This window comes from Gekko japonicus, unplaced genomic scaffold (assembly GCF_001447785.1).
Source record: "Gekko japonicus isolate JY-2015 unplaced genomic scaffold, Gekko_japonicus_V1.1 scaffold895, whole genome shotgun sequence".
NCBI classification, from domain to species: domain Eukaryota; kingdom Metazoa; phylum Chordata; class Lepidosauria; order Squamata; family Gekkonidae; genus Gekko; species Gekko japonicus.
Genome location: NW_015172581.1, coordinates 475,196 through 493,454, shown reverse-complemented (window position 1 = coordinate 493,454; position 18,259 = coordinate 475,196). Strand labels below are relative to the sequence as shown.

General features: G+C 46.9%; 1 protein-coding gene across 1 annotated transcript in view; it reads right to left on the bottom strand.

The window, feature by feature from the left end:
- Positions 1–1,823: 1,823 nt before the first annotated feature.
- Positions 1,824–18,259, bottom strand: part of TRMT44 (tRNA methyltransferase 44 homolog (S. cerevisiae)) — a 48,100-nt gene continuing 31,664 nt past the window's right edge. Inside the window, exons 8-11 of the mRNA XM_015421455.1 lie at positions 17,216–17,399; positions 15,318–15,693; positions 12,957–13,073; positions 1,824–2,469 (exon numbers count right to left, since the gene is read on the bottom strand). Coding sequence (XP_015276941.1) covers positions 2,117–2,469; positions 12,957–13,073; positions 15,318–15,693; positions 17,216–17,399 — 1,030 coding nt within the window. The 3' untranslated portion in view covers positions 1,824–2,116. The remainder of the gene's footprint in view (positions 2,470–12,956; positions 13,074–15,317; positions 15,694–17,215; positions 17,400–18,259) is intronic.

Here is an 18,259-nt window from a genome sequence, read left to right as displayed (position 1 = left end):
CAGGGGGCGGGGCTTCGTCATGTGCCCCGCCCCCTGCACCTCACCCGGGGGAACTGTGTCCCCCCCCGAAATGACCTCTGTCTGGACATTATACGTCTGTTGATAGAGCCCAAAATAGCATTTCTTTGCCTTTTTAGCCTACTGCATTATACTGATTCATGTTTAGGGTATGGTCTACTAAGACCCTGGGATCTTTTTCACACACATTACCGCCAAGACAAGTCTCCCCCAACCTATAATTATGCATTTGGTTTTTCCTACCTAAATGCAGAACTTTACATTTATCCCCATTGAAATTCATTTTATTCGTTTTAGCCCAGTTTTCCAGCCTGTCAAGATCATCCTGTATCCTGACTCTGTCTTCTACCATATTTGCTGCCCCTCCCAATTGAGTATCATCTGCAAATTTAATACGCATTCCCTCTGTGTTCTATGTCTGTTTTTCTTTTAATATTCTTTTATTCCTTCTTCTGAAACAGACTTTGCTTTGTATAATCCTGAAAGAACACTGATAAATTGTTCTTGTATTCCTTTTTCTGTATATGTAATTGTCAGGTCCCACAGCAAACAACGTAGTATACACTTACAAGAAAGTTTTACTTTATTGAAGCCATGGAGCACTTGAACGGGGGCACTGTTCAGAATAACGATAACTCAGTGAGCTAGAAAGGTTAAAGCAAGTTCATAATCATTACAGCCAATAAACGTGGTTCCCGCGCACGGCCAAAGGGTTTCTTGCGCGTCTAAAGCTTGGGAAAGCAACGGCTACTCAATTCTAAATAATTATGCGATTCACACAGTCTCTACTAATTACAGACAAAGCAAAGCTCGTTTGCTCTTCCACCTGTGGCCTTGGCTAGATAACGTTACTGGCGTATACTGAAAGGAATGCAGAGCAATAGGGGAGCTGTGCACATGACGACCTGAGCGCATCTACGGAGGGGGGGGGGAAATGGAGAGATGATTACATGGACAGGAATAAACATTTGGCAGCTTGCTGACAGTAATTTGATCTCCTGTCTTTATACCTGTTATTACTCTTTTTTCTCTCTCCTTCCTGAGACAATATGCCAAACATTTGCCAGGTTTATTTGCATGTTCAAAATGCCTCTGTTTTAGAAATTTTGTGTTTTTTTTCTACACCTCTTCCACTAACTTTTTTTTTTTGCTAAGACTGTTTTTCTGCTAACCTTTTTGGTTAAGATTGTTTTTATGCTCTTGTTCCAATCTCTGAATTTTTTCTATTCTCTTAGTTTGTTCTAATCTTTCTTGCTTTTTTTGTGGCAGCTGCTAGAAGAATTCCTCTGCTAAATGGTTTACTTGCTTCCCAAATTGTGGCTGAGGACATTCCTTCAGTATTATTTATTTTGAAAAATTATTACAGATCTTTTAAAACACTTATTTACCGTATCTTCATGCAATAAAACAGCATTGTTTAATCTCCATCTTTTCCCAGATTTTCTATTCTATTGCAAAACTCCTTATATGGGATTATGATCTGCAAATGAATTCAGCTGAATCTCTACTTTTTTTAGATTCGTTGTCAAACTTTTTGAAATCCAGCACATATCTGTTCTTGAGTATGTTTGATGTCGGTCTGAGAAAAGAGAAAAGTCTCTGCCCCTAGGGTGCTCTGAAGGGGATGCATCCGGGGCTGAGGAAGGCTCCAAGGTACTGTGAGGCTACTCATCGTTTCCCACCCTCCCTCTCACAATCTGCCTTAATTCACAGGATCAGCACTACTGTCAGATGGCCATCTGCTTAAAAACCTCCAAAGAAGGGAGCCCACCACTTCCTGAGGAAGCCTGTTCCACTAAGGAATTACTCCAACTATCAGGAAGTTCTTCCTAATGTCTGATGTAATTTCAGTCCATTGGTTCTGGCCTGACCTTCTGGGGCAACAGAGACCACATTTTTACTGCAAGATTTTTCCTCAGCATAAACATGGATTTGCACGTTCATCAAAACGAAAGGGAAAAAATACTCCCGAAACTATTTTGAGAACACAACTGCAGATAAAATTTGGATTTTAATGTACAAATAAAAATCAGCATTGTCAGGGCAATAAGTCAACCATGGAACTTGCAAAATCTTCTCTTCCACAAAAAACCCCCCTTCATTCTCTTGCATAAAGAGGATTTAGAGAGGTGTCACCACATGAAGTACGGCGCTGTTTATGGGACCCAAAGTCCACTGGACCACCTCCTCCACCTGTGCCAGCAGCTCCTTCGTGCTTGGCATGACGTTTCTTTGGCACCTGCTGGTGCGGCCTCAGGTCCTCAATGCCATGAGCATAAGAACAGTGTTCAGAGGTCAAAGGACAGCCATGAGGATGGTGCATGTCAAACCAACACAGGCGAGTTTTTGTGGCTTTCGAAGAAACTCCTGGCTCAGCCTGCATGCCTGGCTTCTTTTTGCTTGACAGCTTCGCTTCTCTCCAGTCACGGATATTAACTCTTCCACTGAGCACTGCATGATTAGAAAGACACAGATGTGCCAAGATTAACAAAGCATTACAGTTGGAGGTCTCAAACCATATGAAGTGGGACATACTTCTACATTGCACCCATTTCACACACACACATCCCAACACTTAACACAGGAATCGCACATCAGTTAACAGTCTGCAGCAGTACGGAGCTCCTGGCCTGGTCTTTTCTGGCCACTCAGGGCACTTTGCCCTCCCACCTCCCAGAGCCCTTCTCCTGCCTCACCCTCACCCTGTTCCACCCCTCCCAGCACTCTGGGGAAAGATGTAGAATATTTAAAGATCATGAAGGATTCATTTACACTTCTATATAGCTGTAACAATGTAAAGAGTTCCCAAAACTTGGAAAATTGGCAGTGGGTCACCTGTACGTGCCAGCATCATTAATGCCTGCAAAACAAAACATTTTCCAGTGCTGGACTTCCGTTAATCGCCTGCACAAAAGACCAATACTGGAACATGTTAAGCTGTTATTTCTTTCTTCACAAAAATCAGTAGCAGAGTTGCTAGCATTTCAGAGTATGTATGTGGGCCAGACAGATTGTGAGCCTGTTAAAACAAAATTTTGATTGTCTATATGGCTCTCTTACGTGAACTTTTACCAGGCATGACAGCATACACTGATTTGTTAGATGAGGATAGGTATCTTTGAGCCCAAGGCGGAGGTGACCAAGCTGTCCAAACAACAAGCAAATGCAGGGAGGGGCATGCTACAGACACGTCACCTTGCATCACTTTGCATGGCTAAAAACCACAGCTCTTCCTCCGGAAACAAGAACCAAGATAGAGGACTTACTTTTTGAAGGCAATTCTGTCTTCTAATCCAAAACCAAGGACACTTTGGCACAAATCAAGCAAAACAAGCAAACAGCTCAGTCTTTGGGCACCACTACTTACGCTACCCTGCCTTGCAAGCCGCACTCTCAAACTCTTCACCAGTTTCAGCCTGGACACACCAGGTACTCTAGGAGCTCCCGCCATTTTACCCTCTGTCCCACCCCGTTCAGCAACCACCACAAGGGATGCATCAGGCTGCCAGGCCCAGGCAGAAGCAGTCTCATCCACAACTGCCTAAGGAGCAGCAGCAAGCCTAACAACTGAAAATGTTGCTTGCAGAATTTGAGTACTAAAGCCTGAACAGTTAGGAATCTTTGAAAGGAAAGGAAGGCGTGACCCACTTTAGAGTCTAATGCAGCCCCAAAACACTCCGTTTGTTGGGATGGAGAAAATCTGGACTTCTCCCAGTTAATTGCTAACCCCAGTTTAGAGAATGTGGACCCAACTAATTTTTTTTTTCCACTGGCATGTCTTTATTTCATCTGTTTGTACGTAAGTTAATTTCATCTGTGAAAGTTAACATGGTTTAAATAAACTAGCTTTTGACAAAATATAACATGGTGCTAGGCTGCCACTAGAGTCAACCATTGTTCCCCAAGCACATGAAGTTAATGTACTGAAAAGAAGTGTACACAATGTTGTTACAGTGACTTTTTCCAATCCTCCTTATTCGTATCAGACTTGTAGCGCTGCTGTTGCCTCAGATTCTTTAGAACAGGCACCATGTGAAAGGTAATATCACAGCTTAGCGATCAATCACAACTCATTTGGTCATACAGCAAGAGGGAAAGTCTTCAGGCTTGATGGAGGTCTGCTTTCTTTACATCTTCTCTGCTATGCAATAGGCTGGGGTGCCATCAGATCAATGTCTGTTAAGTAGTTCTTGGCTACCCAAACTCCCAATGTGGACCCAACTAATGATAGGTGATATTGCAATAAGTTGGGTGAGCCAGCTGCTATGAGCCAATCATCCAGTAGGGGAATATTGTCCACCCTTTGGACCTCAGAAAGGCAGTACACTTTAGGTTTGACGGCCTCCACAACTGCTAGACTTAGGTTACAGCCTTTGCAAAACTGGTTCTTACGGATGGACATGCCAGTCCTAGAGGCACTCTCAGAGTAACAAATTGTCAGTACCCAGGTATGTTGGTCAATCTCTACTCTGGTAGTTGGATAACACTAATCTAATATGGGGGATTCCATTTGGGTTCAGACTTCCCCCAGTTTCCCCAACCACTGATGCCTCTCCCACTGTGGAGGCTCATTGATTCAAGGTACTTGGTCCACTCATGAATTGAAACTGCATATTAATATCTTGGAACTTAGAGGAATCTGCCTTGCTCTTGCTTCTTTTACAGATATACTATGGGACAAAATCGTACAAATCCAAACAGAGAACACCACTGCAATGTTCTATCTGAAAAAAACAGGGCAGCATGGCTTCCATCCCACTGTGCATGGAAGCTTCCAGGATATGGACCTGGGCAATAGGTCACGGTGTTCACATTCCAGGTATCGGTATTGCAGGAGCAGACAATAAACAAGCTCATTTCCTGAGCAGGGCCTCTCTACCTTACCATGAATGGCCTACTGCCAATCACGACATCCTTCCTATATTCCAGGCGTGGGGTTTCCCAGACACAGACCTATTTGCCACCAGGCGGAGCATGTTAGCCCTTCTGTTCTGTTCCAAAGCTGGCCATGACCCCGCATCTCTGAGCGATGCCTTCCAAATCCACTGGGGAGGAGCCTTCATCTGTGCCTTCTCTACTGATGCCTCTTCTGGGAAGGGTTCTCACCAAGATGGCTCAGGAAAAACCTTCCTGGCCACATCAGCTGTGGTTCTCCGTCCAGCTGTCCTTGTCCTGGAGTTGCTTCCATCATCTTTCTCTCTTCGACACACAGGCTCATTGTGATGTCAGAGTGTGCAGAAACGAACAGCTTGCCATGTGGCTTCTGCCCCCTCTCACGTGACTTTCTCATCAAGGGGTCTGAACGTTCTCTTGCATTCCCGCAGGGATTCTACCCGTAAGCTCTTTGCCTATAAATGGCAGAGGTTCATCCGGTGGCTCTCTCACTGGCCATAAAGCTGCACCTTGTTGCTTACCTTTAATTTTTGACTGTTACACCTAAAGATGTCACGCCTCACTCCTTACCTGTTAAGGTACACCTTGCTGCAGTCTCTGCCTGCCATGATTTCATAGAGGGCATCGTGGTTTTCTCATATTTCACTGCCAAACAATTTTTGAAAGGGTTGTCTAACCTCCTATCCCTCTGTAACTCCTCCAGTTCCTCAGCGGAGCCTCTCTCTTGTACTGTCTAGGTTGATGCTGCCTCTGTTTGAACCTTCAGCCACATGTCCCCTCCCCTTTTATCCCTCAAGGTACGTTTCGGGGGGGGTGGGGGGGGGGGGGGAGTTGGCTGCCCTTGGAATTGAGCTTCCACACATCCAATTTTCTTGAGGTAGGGGCTGTTCTCAAACCCAGTCTCCATTTTTTTGGGGGGGGCCCAAGATTGTCTCCTAGTTTCACCTTTCTCAGGTGATCTCGCTGCCTGCCTTTCCCCCAAACCTCTCTTCACCAAGTGAAAAAGCACTTAACACAATGGACCTTGAATGGGCTTTATGGTGCTATTTACATCGTACCAAATGTTTTTGCAAGGAACACTTGCTGTTTATTTGTCCTGTGGGTCCTCATAAGGGCACCACTGTGTTCTCTCAGCTGATTTTGCAAAGTATTGTTCAGACCCTCTAGCTGTTGTCTGCATGCCTGTCCCCTCCACATGCAAACTCACTCTATCAGGGCTTTCGCCTCATCAGCAGCCTTCCTCCGTGGTGTTCGGATCGATGACATCTGCAGAATGCCAACATGGTCCTAGGCCAACACATTTGTCAAGCACTACGCCGTGGGCATTGACAACATTCAGGATTCAGCTGTGGGGAAAAGCAGTCTTGTGTTCTTCGGTTGACTAGATGACATCCCTTCCATAGTCGCAACTCATCCCACCTCCATTGGTAAGCTGCTTGTGACATCTCAAATGTGGGACTGCACAAAAGATTGAAGATGAAAACAGGGTTGCATTTACTCGTAACTGTTGTTTGTCGAGTTGTCTTCCATGCAGACACACATTCCCTGCCTCCTGCCCTGCTGTGAGTTCTGTTTTAATTTAGTTCTGTGGTTCAGGAAAACCAAGGGAAAACGGTGCTCGTCCCTCACCGCCTGTGTTGGTTCGGGTGGGAAAATACTGCTGCGTATGCGGGGGGGGGGGGGGGGGGAGCACCCTCCCTTTACAGCTCTAAGAAGCTAAAACTTTCTCTCCAGGTGGCCTGTGCAGTCTCAGATGCGTGCCTGCACAGAAGACAACTTGACAAACAACAATTACAGCTAAGTCCAACCTTTTTTTTCCTTTCTGGAGGGGGGGGGCAATGGAGGATCAAGCAGAGCCGATCAACATCCCCAGATACATAAGGAAGGGTGAGGGTGGCTTTCTGGTGAAATCAGGACCTGCCTGTAGGGCGAATGGATGCCTCAGAGGTCCTCTGATCTGCATGGCGGCCTGGAGATCACATCATCACTTCATGACCTGGGAGGGCCACTGCTGAGACCACCAACTGGGTGAAGACTCGGGTTGTGGGGAGAGCTGAAACAGAGAGGGGCTCTGTAATAAAGGCATTGGTGACCATATGCGAACAAAGGCAGTGTCTGGGCCTTGGATGAAAAGGAACCTGCGGACATGCCTCATGCAGATGTACAGAGGCCAAGAGGTCCCCTGCCCAGAGGGCCTCTACTAAGAGTTGAGGGTTCTCCGTGCCAATCTTCCCCCTCATCATCCGATGACATTGTTGATCTAGGAACAGTCTCAAAGTGCCATGAATCTTGGGCATGATGAATGGAATAGAGAAGGTCCCAGAAAATGTTCCAGCTTCGGAACCAGTACCACAGCTAGGTTCTGCCACAGAAATATGAAAGCTTGCAGCCTAAGCCAATGTTGCACTGGCTGTTGGATCTAGGGAAAAAGGAGACTTGCTCCTCCGGAAATGGAGAGAGTCTGGAATGTGCCAAGTGCACCAAGGAGCCCTAAAATGAGGAGGTGGAGGCTTTGGAGGTGGATCAGGATTTGCTCCAGTTTCTTGTGAAGTCTGGAGTCCCTTTGCCAGAAGCCAAAAGGAAGCTTGATTTCATGTGTTGGGTCTCTTCCCATCTGGTCTGGAAGAAGAGGACTTTGGCTTCTTTCCCTTGATCTCTGCCAGAACTCCATCTCTGATACGGCATCCCCAGAGAATTTCAGAGAGACTGTTTTTTGGATGGTGATCCACTCCAGTAATTTAGCCAGAGCTCAGAGGGTACACTAGGTGGGGGGAGAGAGCACCTTTCAGCACTAGTACTTGCCAGGGCCCCCTGGCCTTGAGTGGTGGATGGGGTGAGAGGTGCCAGCTCAGAAAAGCTGTAGGTGACTCGGTCAATGGGCTCGTTCACCACCGGCCCCCTTTGGAGTGGGAGAGGCCCAGCTGCCCACTCCCTGTTTCTGCTGCAGAAGAGGAGAGCAGCGAGTGACGAAAATGCACTGATGTTGCAGAGGCTACTGCTCGGGTGTCAGCGGGAGAAGCAGCCAAGCTTTCCTCTTAAGGTGACTCAACTCCCGTAGCTGCCTTTGGGCATTTTTCTACCCAGGACAACTTTGTATACTTTCCCCCTACCGCTTCCATTTGTAAGCGAGAAGTGGAAGCCAGGGGTTTTAAAGGTACTTTTGCCTGTGTTTTCAGTCAGCAGGGTGGGAGAGCAACGGAGCTCGTTCATCCACGAAGCAGGCAGGCATGGACTGGGGAGGTGGAGCACCTCATCAGGACAGTGGAAGCCTTTGCAAGGACTGTGCCTATTCCCTGCCCACGGAGCAAGGAGGAAGTACAACCCATACAAGGTATCTTTCCCCACTGATGGAGATCTTCTGGCTTTTAAGTCTTATGACAGTTTGTAAAAATTGATTACATTTGTCAACACTGAGATATACCCTGTAAAAGAAACACAAAGGTACTCAAATAAGATACGGACAAAGCAACGGCATGGTCAGGGGCCACCAAAGAAGAGACTGTCAGTGAAAGCTTCATGCCGTCAGCAGAGACTCATTTTTCATTAAAAGGAAGCTGAAATGGAAACACAAGAGAGATCCCTAGAGGAGGCTTGGAAGCTACTGAAAACCACACTAATTTTAGGAGCCCAAACAGAATGCATTCCACAGGTGAGGAAAGGCACTGCCAAATCTATAAGAAGGCCTGTGCGGTTAGCAATGCAGGTCAAGGAAGCTATAAAAAGTAAAAAGGGTTCTTGTAAAAAGCGGAAGGTCTGCCCCAATGAATTAAACAGGAGGAATGACAGGCTCTGGCAAAATAAACGTAAGTCAATATTTAGGCAAGCAAAAAGAGATTTGGGGGAGCAGATTGCTAAAAACATCAAGATAAACATTAAAAAAAATATATTTGGAGCAGGAAACCAGCCAGAGAAGCAGTGGGGCCTTTGGATGACAAAGAAGTAAAGGAAGATGGAGAGATGGCAGAGAAGCCCAATGAATTTTTTGCTTCTGTATTAACGGTGGAAAGTGTGGGGCACGCACCCCATGCCACAGCCACTGTTTTCAGGAAGGGAGTCTAAAAAACTGAGCTAAATTGAGGTGACCAGAGATACTTGTGGTAATTATTATTGCAGAAATTAAAAATAAGTAAAGTCTCCATATCTTGATGGCATACACCCGAGAATTCTCTGGGAACTCAAATGGGAGATAGTTGATCTAACTAACCTGCAAATGTAGCCTATCACTAAACTCACCTGCTGTACTCTGGAGAGTAGCAAATGTTACACCAATTGTTAAAAAGGGATCCTGAAGGGAACCAGAAAATTACAGGCCAGTCAGCCTAACATCTGTTCCTGGGCAAGTTAGTAGAAACTGTAATCAAAGACAGAATAATTAGGCACATAGAGGAACAAAGCCCGCTGAGGGAAATTCAGCATGGCTTCTGCAAAGGGAAGTCCTGCCTCACCAAAACTTTTGGAGTTCTTTAATAAACAAGCGTGTAGATAATGGTGATCTGGTAGACAGTCATGGGATAAGAGGATGAATTCTCTTATGAATTAAAAATTGCTTAAATGACAGGAAGTAAAGAGTAGGAATAAAAACAGGTTGCTTACCTGTAACTGATGATCTTCGAGTGGTCATCTGTGCAGTCACGCGTATGGGTTCTGCGCCTGTGCACGAACCCGACCTCGGAGAACTACAAGAGCTAGCCTCTGGCTTTTGGCGTGCTCTTTTCCCGCTCCTGGAGAGCAGGCACCAACAGTGCATGCCTGGAGCAGGGAAAGAACGGTCTGTCGAGATTTGGTCGCCAAATGTACAACAACAGAGTTGGGTGCCAGATAAGAGAAGAAGAATTTCGAATCCAAAGATTGAACCTGACAGAGGGACTCAAAGCGCTTCGATGCTGGTGTAATGGAAGCGGGTTTTTCCCATGCTTCTAGGTGCACCGGGAGCATGGGCAGGAGAGACGCTGGTGGAATATCAGACTGTCTGAGCTTATGCACGAGATCGGTAACAGTCAGGGCATCATTATGAGACTCTTCCAAGCAGAACAAAGGAATGGAATGTCCCTCAGTGAATGGGAATTTTCCCTCACAATTTTTGCACCTCTTGAAGTGAATCTTCCCTTCCATGCGCCACGCGGAGGCTGATGGGGGGGGGGAAGCCAGAAGAAGGCGGTTGAAACCGAGGAGAAAAACTCACAGAAAGTCCTTCTGTTTTTTTGGTAGAAGAAGACGAAGTCGAAAGATGAAGGGAGACGGTGATCAAAGGAAAAAGGTGAAGATGACCGATGAGGTAGCTCCAAGGGAGGAACGCAACGAGGTAGGTCCGGACAGTGTGGCGGTCAAGAAGACACTGAGTGGGAGGGTGTTTTCTCCCCACTCCAGGCATGCGCAGTTGGTGCCTGCTCTGCAGGGGCGGGAAAAGAGTGCGCCAAAAGCCAGAGGCTAGCTCTTGTAGTTCTCCGAGGTCGGGTTCGTGTGCAGGCACAATACCCATGTGTGGGACTGCACAGTGGATCGGTATTGGAGCCAGTAGTATTTAATTTATTCATAAATAATCCTAGGGGTGAATAGAGTAGTGGCCAAATTTGCAGATGACACAAAATTATTCAGGATAATGAAAAGCAAGGCTGACTGTGAAGAGCTCAAAGAGGATCTCCACTAACTGGGTGAGGGGGCAACGATGTGGCAAATAAAGTTGTGTTGGTAAGTGTAAAATGATATTATAATGCCCCTGTCTAGATCTATGGTGCAGCCTCGTTTGGAATAATGTGTACAGTTCTGGTCACCATATCTCAAAAAAGGCACTGCAGAGGTGGAAAAAGTACAGAGGAGGGCGACCAAGATGATTAGGGGGTTGGAGCACTTTTCCTAGGAGGAAAGAAGGCTGGAGAGTCTCTGGGACTTTTCAGTTTGGAAGAGAGATGACTGGGGGGGGGGACATAAGAGAGGTTTATAAAACTATGCACAGGGTGGGAAGAGTTGACAAAGAGAACTTTTTCTCCCTCTGCCAAAACACTAGAACTCTTGGGTAATCCAATGAAGTGGATGGGCAGTAGATTCTGGACAGACAAAAGGAAATACTCCTTTTCATAGAGTGTGATTAAAATGTGCAATTTGCTGCCAGAGGATGAAGTGATGGCCACAGGAATGAACAGCTTTAAAAGGGGATTAGATAGATTCATGGAGAATAAAGTCCATCAATGGCTAGTGACGAAGGAGAACCTCCGCATGCAGAGGCAGTCAGCCAATGAATCCCAGAGCCAGGAGGCGACATTACGGGAAGGCCTCAGCCTCCAAGCCCTGTTGTTGGCCATCCATTCCAGAGGAACTGGTTGAGGCCGCTGTGTGAGACGGGATGCTGGACTAGGTGGACCCTCCCTGGTCTGACCCAGCAGGGGTCTTCCGATGTCCACAGTTCAGTTTTCGAGCTCCCTGTGAGCTGCATTCAACAAACTGCTCACGAGCCCTCCGCAGCCCCCTCCTGCTCATTTTCCTTGGTTCTTGCACCGCCTTCTTGTGGTTCCCCCCCATCCCGTTCACCACCACCACCACCACGTCTGTTGCGCGTCACATTTCCAAGCACATGAAATGTTTCACAGCAAGCGACTGACGTATGTGAGGTTTCTCCCTTTGTTCCTTACCTAATCTGGGGGGTGTTCGTTTACAGGAAAAACAAGGACTCTATCTAGATTTGGGAATAATCCAGGCACCCGCATTAGTGCAATGCTTTGCCATGGCTGCCCCCTCCCCAAAGTCATTTCTGCACAAAAGGGGGAAAAAAACTGATAAAAAAACTAGGCTGTTCTCCCCACTAGACACGAGTTCTCCTGAGCCAGAAGCATTTCTTTTCCTTGGTGGGGGCGGCTTATACAAGTTCTTGTGTTCATTAAAAAGTTTTAAAAACCTGCACTGTTCAGAACAATCACACTGCCAGCACAAATTTAAATCAAGCTAATGTTCCCTTAATTCACATTTAGCCACCTTCTGTGTCGTGGTCAGAATGTGGGATTAGGGAGACCCAGACTCAACTCCGCCCTCTGCCATGGAAGTCTGCCAAGTGTCTTGGGCCACTCCTCCTGTCTGACCTACTCCACAGGGTGGTTGTGAAAACATGGTGGAGGGGAGAAGAAGAACGTCAGCCACTTTCAGTCCCTGCTGGGGAGAAGGTCAGGGGACAAAGAGCAGGAAGGGGAGGCTTCTGTGCAAGGGGCCAGTCGGTCATTTCAGGCTGGAACAGGGAAAAGCTCTGCCAGATTTAAGAAACACCCAGAAACACCTGCCCTTTCTGGGGCAGAACCAGAGCAAGGCTGCAAGTTCCTAACCCCCAACATGGCCAGAGGACTCGTCCTGCCTCCAGAGATGCCTGCCCGGGTCAGCAGCAAGCCGCCTAAATTATCTGGAAAAGTTTCATATAGTGAAAAAACTTCTGTACCTTTAGAGGGGAAAAACAGCGCTAGGGAGAAACAACAGATTTCAAACTCATAAAATACATCCCTCCCCCCTCCCCAACTAATGTATTAATTCACTGAATCTGAGAAAAAAGCTGAGAAAGCCCGTGCTGCCAGATATCAAGGGAAAAATTCAGTAAGAATCCTTCAAGGGCATATGCATCTGGCAGGTCACTCTCCGCCTTGCCACATTCAACAAAAATACAGTTTTTTGGGGGGGATCTAACATGTCTTACAGCAAAAACATCCAGCTGAGAGTCAGCTGCACAGGACAGTCCAGGGTTTACCACGGCTCTGGCTTGAATTGCGTCTAAAATCTCCATGGGCAAAAGGTAAGGTGATTTCGGCCCGTTTCCCCCTCCCTCCTGGCAAGATTCCCCCCCAGGTCATTCCAGGGGGGGGGGCGCTTTGGTCTGCCACCGAAATTCTACCCAGGCCTGTGCGTTCCAACAATGGGCCAGCTGGCCTTCAAAAGAAAACAATTCTGCAATAATCCATGAATGCCTCCCAGTTCCACCTTTGGTTTGTCTTAGTAACAACGCAGTGGAGGCAGGCCACAGTTATTTCTGTGGAGCATATGAGGAAATGATAGTGAGATTTTCTTGTTCTTACCTTCAAACACTTGGTGACTGTTTCTAAGCAAGGTCTGCAGGCCTCCATATTCATTCCTCAGCCTTTTTAAAGTGTCTTCTTTTAAACGTGCTGCAATTTCACTCAAGGTGAGACTCTCTGCAGAAGACAATGTGAGACTTTCAGACTCAGGCCCCTGAGAACGGAGAGCCACTATTCCTCTGTGTGTCCTGCTGCACATGCCCTCACCTGGGCAGCCACAGGGCATGAAAGATTCGCATGAACCCCACGTCCTGTATGCCTTTCACTCTACAAGGACTTCCATGATAAGTCCTCTCTTGGGTGAGGAAAGCATCCTGGATTTTGGAGGGGATACTGAGCCTGCTTCAGCAGGGAGGGCGGGGTGTAAATCAAATAAATAAATAGATAAGTTGTGCTCCTCATCTTGGGAAGGAACTGCTGCCACCACCAATTACAGTTTATACTATTTGCTGTAAGATCATACATCTGAAGTCAGCTGAGGCAATGATGTTTACTCTGAGGTGTGGATGTCCCAGCAGTCGCACTGACTGTTCTCACACACATGTAGGCCCTGTATCGACCCCTGGAATTTTAAGAGGCAGGAGAATTACCTCTAAAGTCCAAAACTGTAACACTTGATATCAAAAAAGGGAACTTTACAAGAGATGAATGGACAAGTTAGAAGGAAACTGGAAAAAACTTCAAGAGAGTTCAGTTCATGTTTATTATGGCCAACAAGCCATTCAGAAGCATAAAGAAACACTTTTATAAATTAATTACCTACATAAGATCTCAGCATACGTAATTCATCTTAAAATAACTATTAGTGTTAGAATCTGAGTAGATTATACACAAGATGTTCACTCAGCGTGTATTTTAATTACACAAGATGTTAACTTGGCCTGTATTAACTCGGCAAGGATCCAGTATGGGGGAACCGGCCTGAGCAACCTCAAGAACTCTGTCCACATCAGTCAGGAAAGCCAATTTAAAGGTATCCATGGGATTCTGACAAGTTCCAATGACACCTTCAGCATCAGATGTATTCCTAGACTGGCATCCGACTGGATGAGAGAGATTTTCTCAGCAGAGGATCAGGCACAATCATCGCAGCTCGTTTCCCACTCAGAACACGCTGCCCAAAGTGCTTTTGTGCTCAAGGCACATGGCTAGTAAACGTCACATCCTGAACCACCCCCTACGGTTCGGCTGGCCAAGATGCAGCAGACAAAATGGCAGCAAAGTCGCCCTGAGCCCATATTTTGGGCTAGGGTGGGGTAGAAATTTGATAAATGAATGAATAAGTAAGTAAAGCTTCTTTGCGGCCTTCTTGGCCCTTAAATGTGCTCTATGGCGCAGTGTTCTGCCTGATTTTTCTCCCCGGCCTCTTCTTAGCTTCCAGCTCCCTCGTAAAGCAAAGGGCCGGAAGAGGGCACCAAGAAGCAGCTCCGCCAAACACACGCCGTAGATCAGCGTGCCTATCCCACTCGTGGGATAGGGTAGAGTATTAATTAAGTAACTAAATAAAAACAACACAAGGGTGTCTACAGACTCAATAGACGTGTATGACTCTGTGTTCTTCTCTCCATATGTTCCTCTCACAGGCCTGGTGCTCAGGAGGCAGGGGCCGATCCATTTCCCGACAATAAAAGCAGCCCTCTGGCCCCAAGGCCACGCCACAGAGGAGACAGCACTGTGCCTCGGGCTTAATTTGTGGCAGACTCACCAGGGATAAGGGCTGGGGTTTGTTTTTAATAACAAGGTTGTGAAACATGTGAGGGAAACTCTGAGCCCACAGAGAGGGCATTCCCCTCAGTACCAAACAACTACGGCTCCTTCCCTCACTCTATTCCCAGACGTTTGCAATTAAAAATCCAGGCTCACTAGCAATTTGGCACAGGCTTAAATTCCAGGACTCCTTGTCTTTCTGGAAACAAAGCATTTCCCTTATCTCCACTGCCAATGTAAGGAACAGAGAACTTTGGACTCCTCTACAGAAATCCACACACACACTTTTGAGCTCACAAGATCACCATTCTCTGGTCCCATCCCAAGAGGACAACCCTTTCCCAGAGTTCAGCCCAGAGTTGTTTTTGAGACCAGCAGAGACCGACAGTGTGTCCCTACACAAAACATCCCACTCTGCACCCCCCAACTCCTCATACCACTCTTGCACGCTACATGGAATTTAGAAGCTGAGAAAACTTTCAGTGTGTGCGCAGTTCACAGCACTACACTGTAAGAGCTTCAGGACATTCATTCAAAATGCTTTTAGATACCATCTTCGTACAAAGTCTGAGAAATGCAAGTCTCATTGGAATGGCTATAATGTAATTTTGATTCATGGCACATTGACACCTTGTGCATTGAGCAAACCCTTACCTCCTCGACTCCATGCACCTGAAGTTCCAGGTACAGCTTGGATTCCACTCAGCAGTAGGTTTGCTACTTCCAAGACCACGCTGTCCACAAAATCTTTAGGGAGAGCAGTGCAGTTACGGACTGGTTCCTTCCCTCTAGGCTGAAACCCAGATATTAAGGCTCCCGCCACATCCGTATTTTTCAGTACTTCTCTGCCTGCAATTAGGCCCACGTCCTGGCTTGCGGCTGGCTGACGCTCACTCCGATGTCCCCCTTCCACTCCCCCTGGCGCTCTTACGCTGTGGCACTGGCGGCTGCGGATATAACGTCCTTGCTGTTCATCGAGTGCAGCACTTTGCGATGGGAGATACGTTCTAGACTTTCCAATTAAGCACACCTAAAAACAGCAGCAATGGAATTCCTCCAGTTTTAATGCTGATCATGGAACAAATTATTAATTACCCAGAACACAAATGAGTGCCTACCCAGAAGTTTTTCAAGGTCACATACTCACAGGTTTAAAGTGACCAAACACCCTAGATAATGACTTCCAGCACACAATATCCTGCTACAGATAATCCCCCTCCATAGGGGCAGCTGCAGTTCCTTATGGACTCTTGGGCAGAGTGTCCCTCTTATCCTCCGATGCAGCTCCCTTCTCTTGTGACTACTCTGACGGGAGCTATGACTTTCTCATGTTCCTTTCCCCCTAAATCAATGCCTAAAAGGATAAAGTTCTCCTGTGCCCAGTGAGAAGGCCTCTCTTGAATGCTGCTTTCCCCACCATCTTCAGACATGCCTCCAACAGGGAAGTGGCAGACCAAGCAGGCCGCCACGGCTTCAAGGTGGGCCCTCTGCTGGGCCATGGGCCTTGGCAGGTGCTCAAGCAGACAGACTCCTGCTGCCAGGCCTGGCTGTGAGCCGAAACTGTATCAGCTTCGGCACCCCAAAGAAGAAGAGGAGAGATTGTATTTATACCCCGCCCTTCACTTGGAGTCTCAGAGTGGCTTACAAACTCCTTTCCCTTCCCCTCCCCACAACAGACACCCTGTGAGGCGGGTGGGGCTGAGAGAACTCTGACACAAACTGCTCTTTTTCAAGGACAGTTGTGCCAGAGCTTGTGACTGACCCAAGGTCACATCAGCAGGTGCAAGTGGAGGAGTGGGGAATCAAACCCGGTTCTCCCAGATTAGAGTCAAACTGGCTCTGCAAAGCGGACTTGAGCCTCTAGCTTAAGTGGTCCACAACTGCAGGCCAAGGTAATGCGTCCTGTCCCCCCCCCCTTGCAAATCCCTCCGGCCTGTGGGAGAATATTTCCTTGTTCTAAACATGAATCCCAGCTAGACTCTGAGCACCCAACTCCCGAGCCTTCTTCAGCGTCAAAGTTCACTGGCACGCAACTCCACCCCAACTAATCTTTGGTCTCTGGCCGTGACAAGGAACCACAGGGAAAGGGTGGGTGTGAGAGAGAAGTATGCCTGCAGATGGGGAAACGGGAACAGCCTCCAGAGTTGAGAGTTCCAGCAGGACTTGGGAACACCACGGCGCATCCATGTGCAATGTTTAGTGTGTTTTAGTCCAGCAAGTTTATTTATCTACCTATAAAGATATAAATCCTCATTTGATGTAGTTTATGAGAAATTAACCTAAATATGCTCTCCCTTCCCTTCCCATTATTTAAAGGGAAAACCTAAAACAATATGCAGAAATGAAGCCCTTTACTGGGAAAAAGGCAGATGCAAAAATCTTCCCACCAACACAGCAAGACTGTGGATTGCCACTGCAATTTCACCCTCTTTTGGTGATTGAAAATATGGCAACAATCATGGTCCTGGCTTTGCTGTAGCCCTGCATCAAACATCACAAACATCATAGGATAATTAAAGTGCACTAAATAAAACAATGTCAATGGAAATTACCCTTTTTGTTGAGGGAATTCTAAGGCAATCTTCTTCAACATTAAAGCCACATACAAGTCCCACTTCTGTAACAAAATCAAGATATTCTCTGTACTGAGTCTTCTTACTTTGCCTCCGGATATACTTTCCATGGAAGTCAAAAAAGCAGCAAGGTAGTACGAAATAGCAGCAAGAATACGAAGACCTGCAACATGATGAGGTGTTAGCAAAGGCACCCTTCCCCAACTGGGGTGTACAAATATTCCCATCAGCCTAAAAACTGTCCCACTTCCTGGATCTGGCACCAGTGATAAAGATTTCACTAGATTCTCAGATTGATCCCCTCAGTGCTCACTGATTCTCTTGAGGTCACAAAATTTTAGAGGAGGCAAACTAAATTAAGCAAGTAACAACAACAACATTTCTATTATAATTTTTTTCCTTTGCATTAAGAACATAAGAATATAAGAGACGCCAATGTTGGATCAGGCCAAAGGCCCATCCAGTCCAACACTCTGTGTCACACAAGCAAGTAACAACAACAACATTTCTATTATAATTTTTTTTCCTTTGCATTCTACCGAAAGAGCGGATTTACTGAAGGAAGTTATGCTGACCATCCGCCCCCTGTCTTTTTCGGCACCTCAGTCACCACCCCCTATAGAGGAAAGCCTGAACACCAGGTCCTAACGTCACAGTAATGGCGACCCGTGTAGTCATAACATTCCCTGTGTGGCTGACTCGAGCAGGAGACGACGACGCTGGTCTCTTTCTCCTGGGAGGGACGCTGGTCTCTTTCTCCTGGGAGGCTTTCTGGAGTTGGTTTGGGGTTTGTTGTTTTTTGTTTTGCACAGTGGCCATTTCCCCAAAGCTTCCCTTCCCCCCCTGTCTTCGCAAAAGAGAGATGCTTGCAAAAATCAGGGTCCCCCCCCCCTCATTTTGGAATGGAATACCGACAGATTGGAGGGAGGGGGAGGCTCTGAAAAAGTTAATCTGACCGGAGCGGGATGGGATGGGGGGGAAGTAGTCGGTGGGGGGAAGCGGAGTCCCCTCGGAACTGTCTGT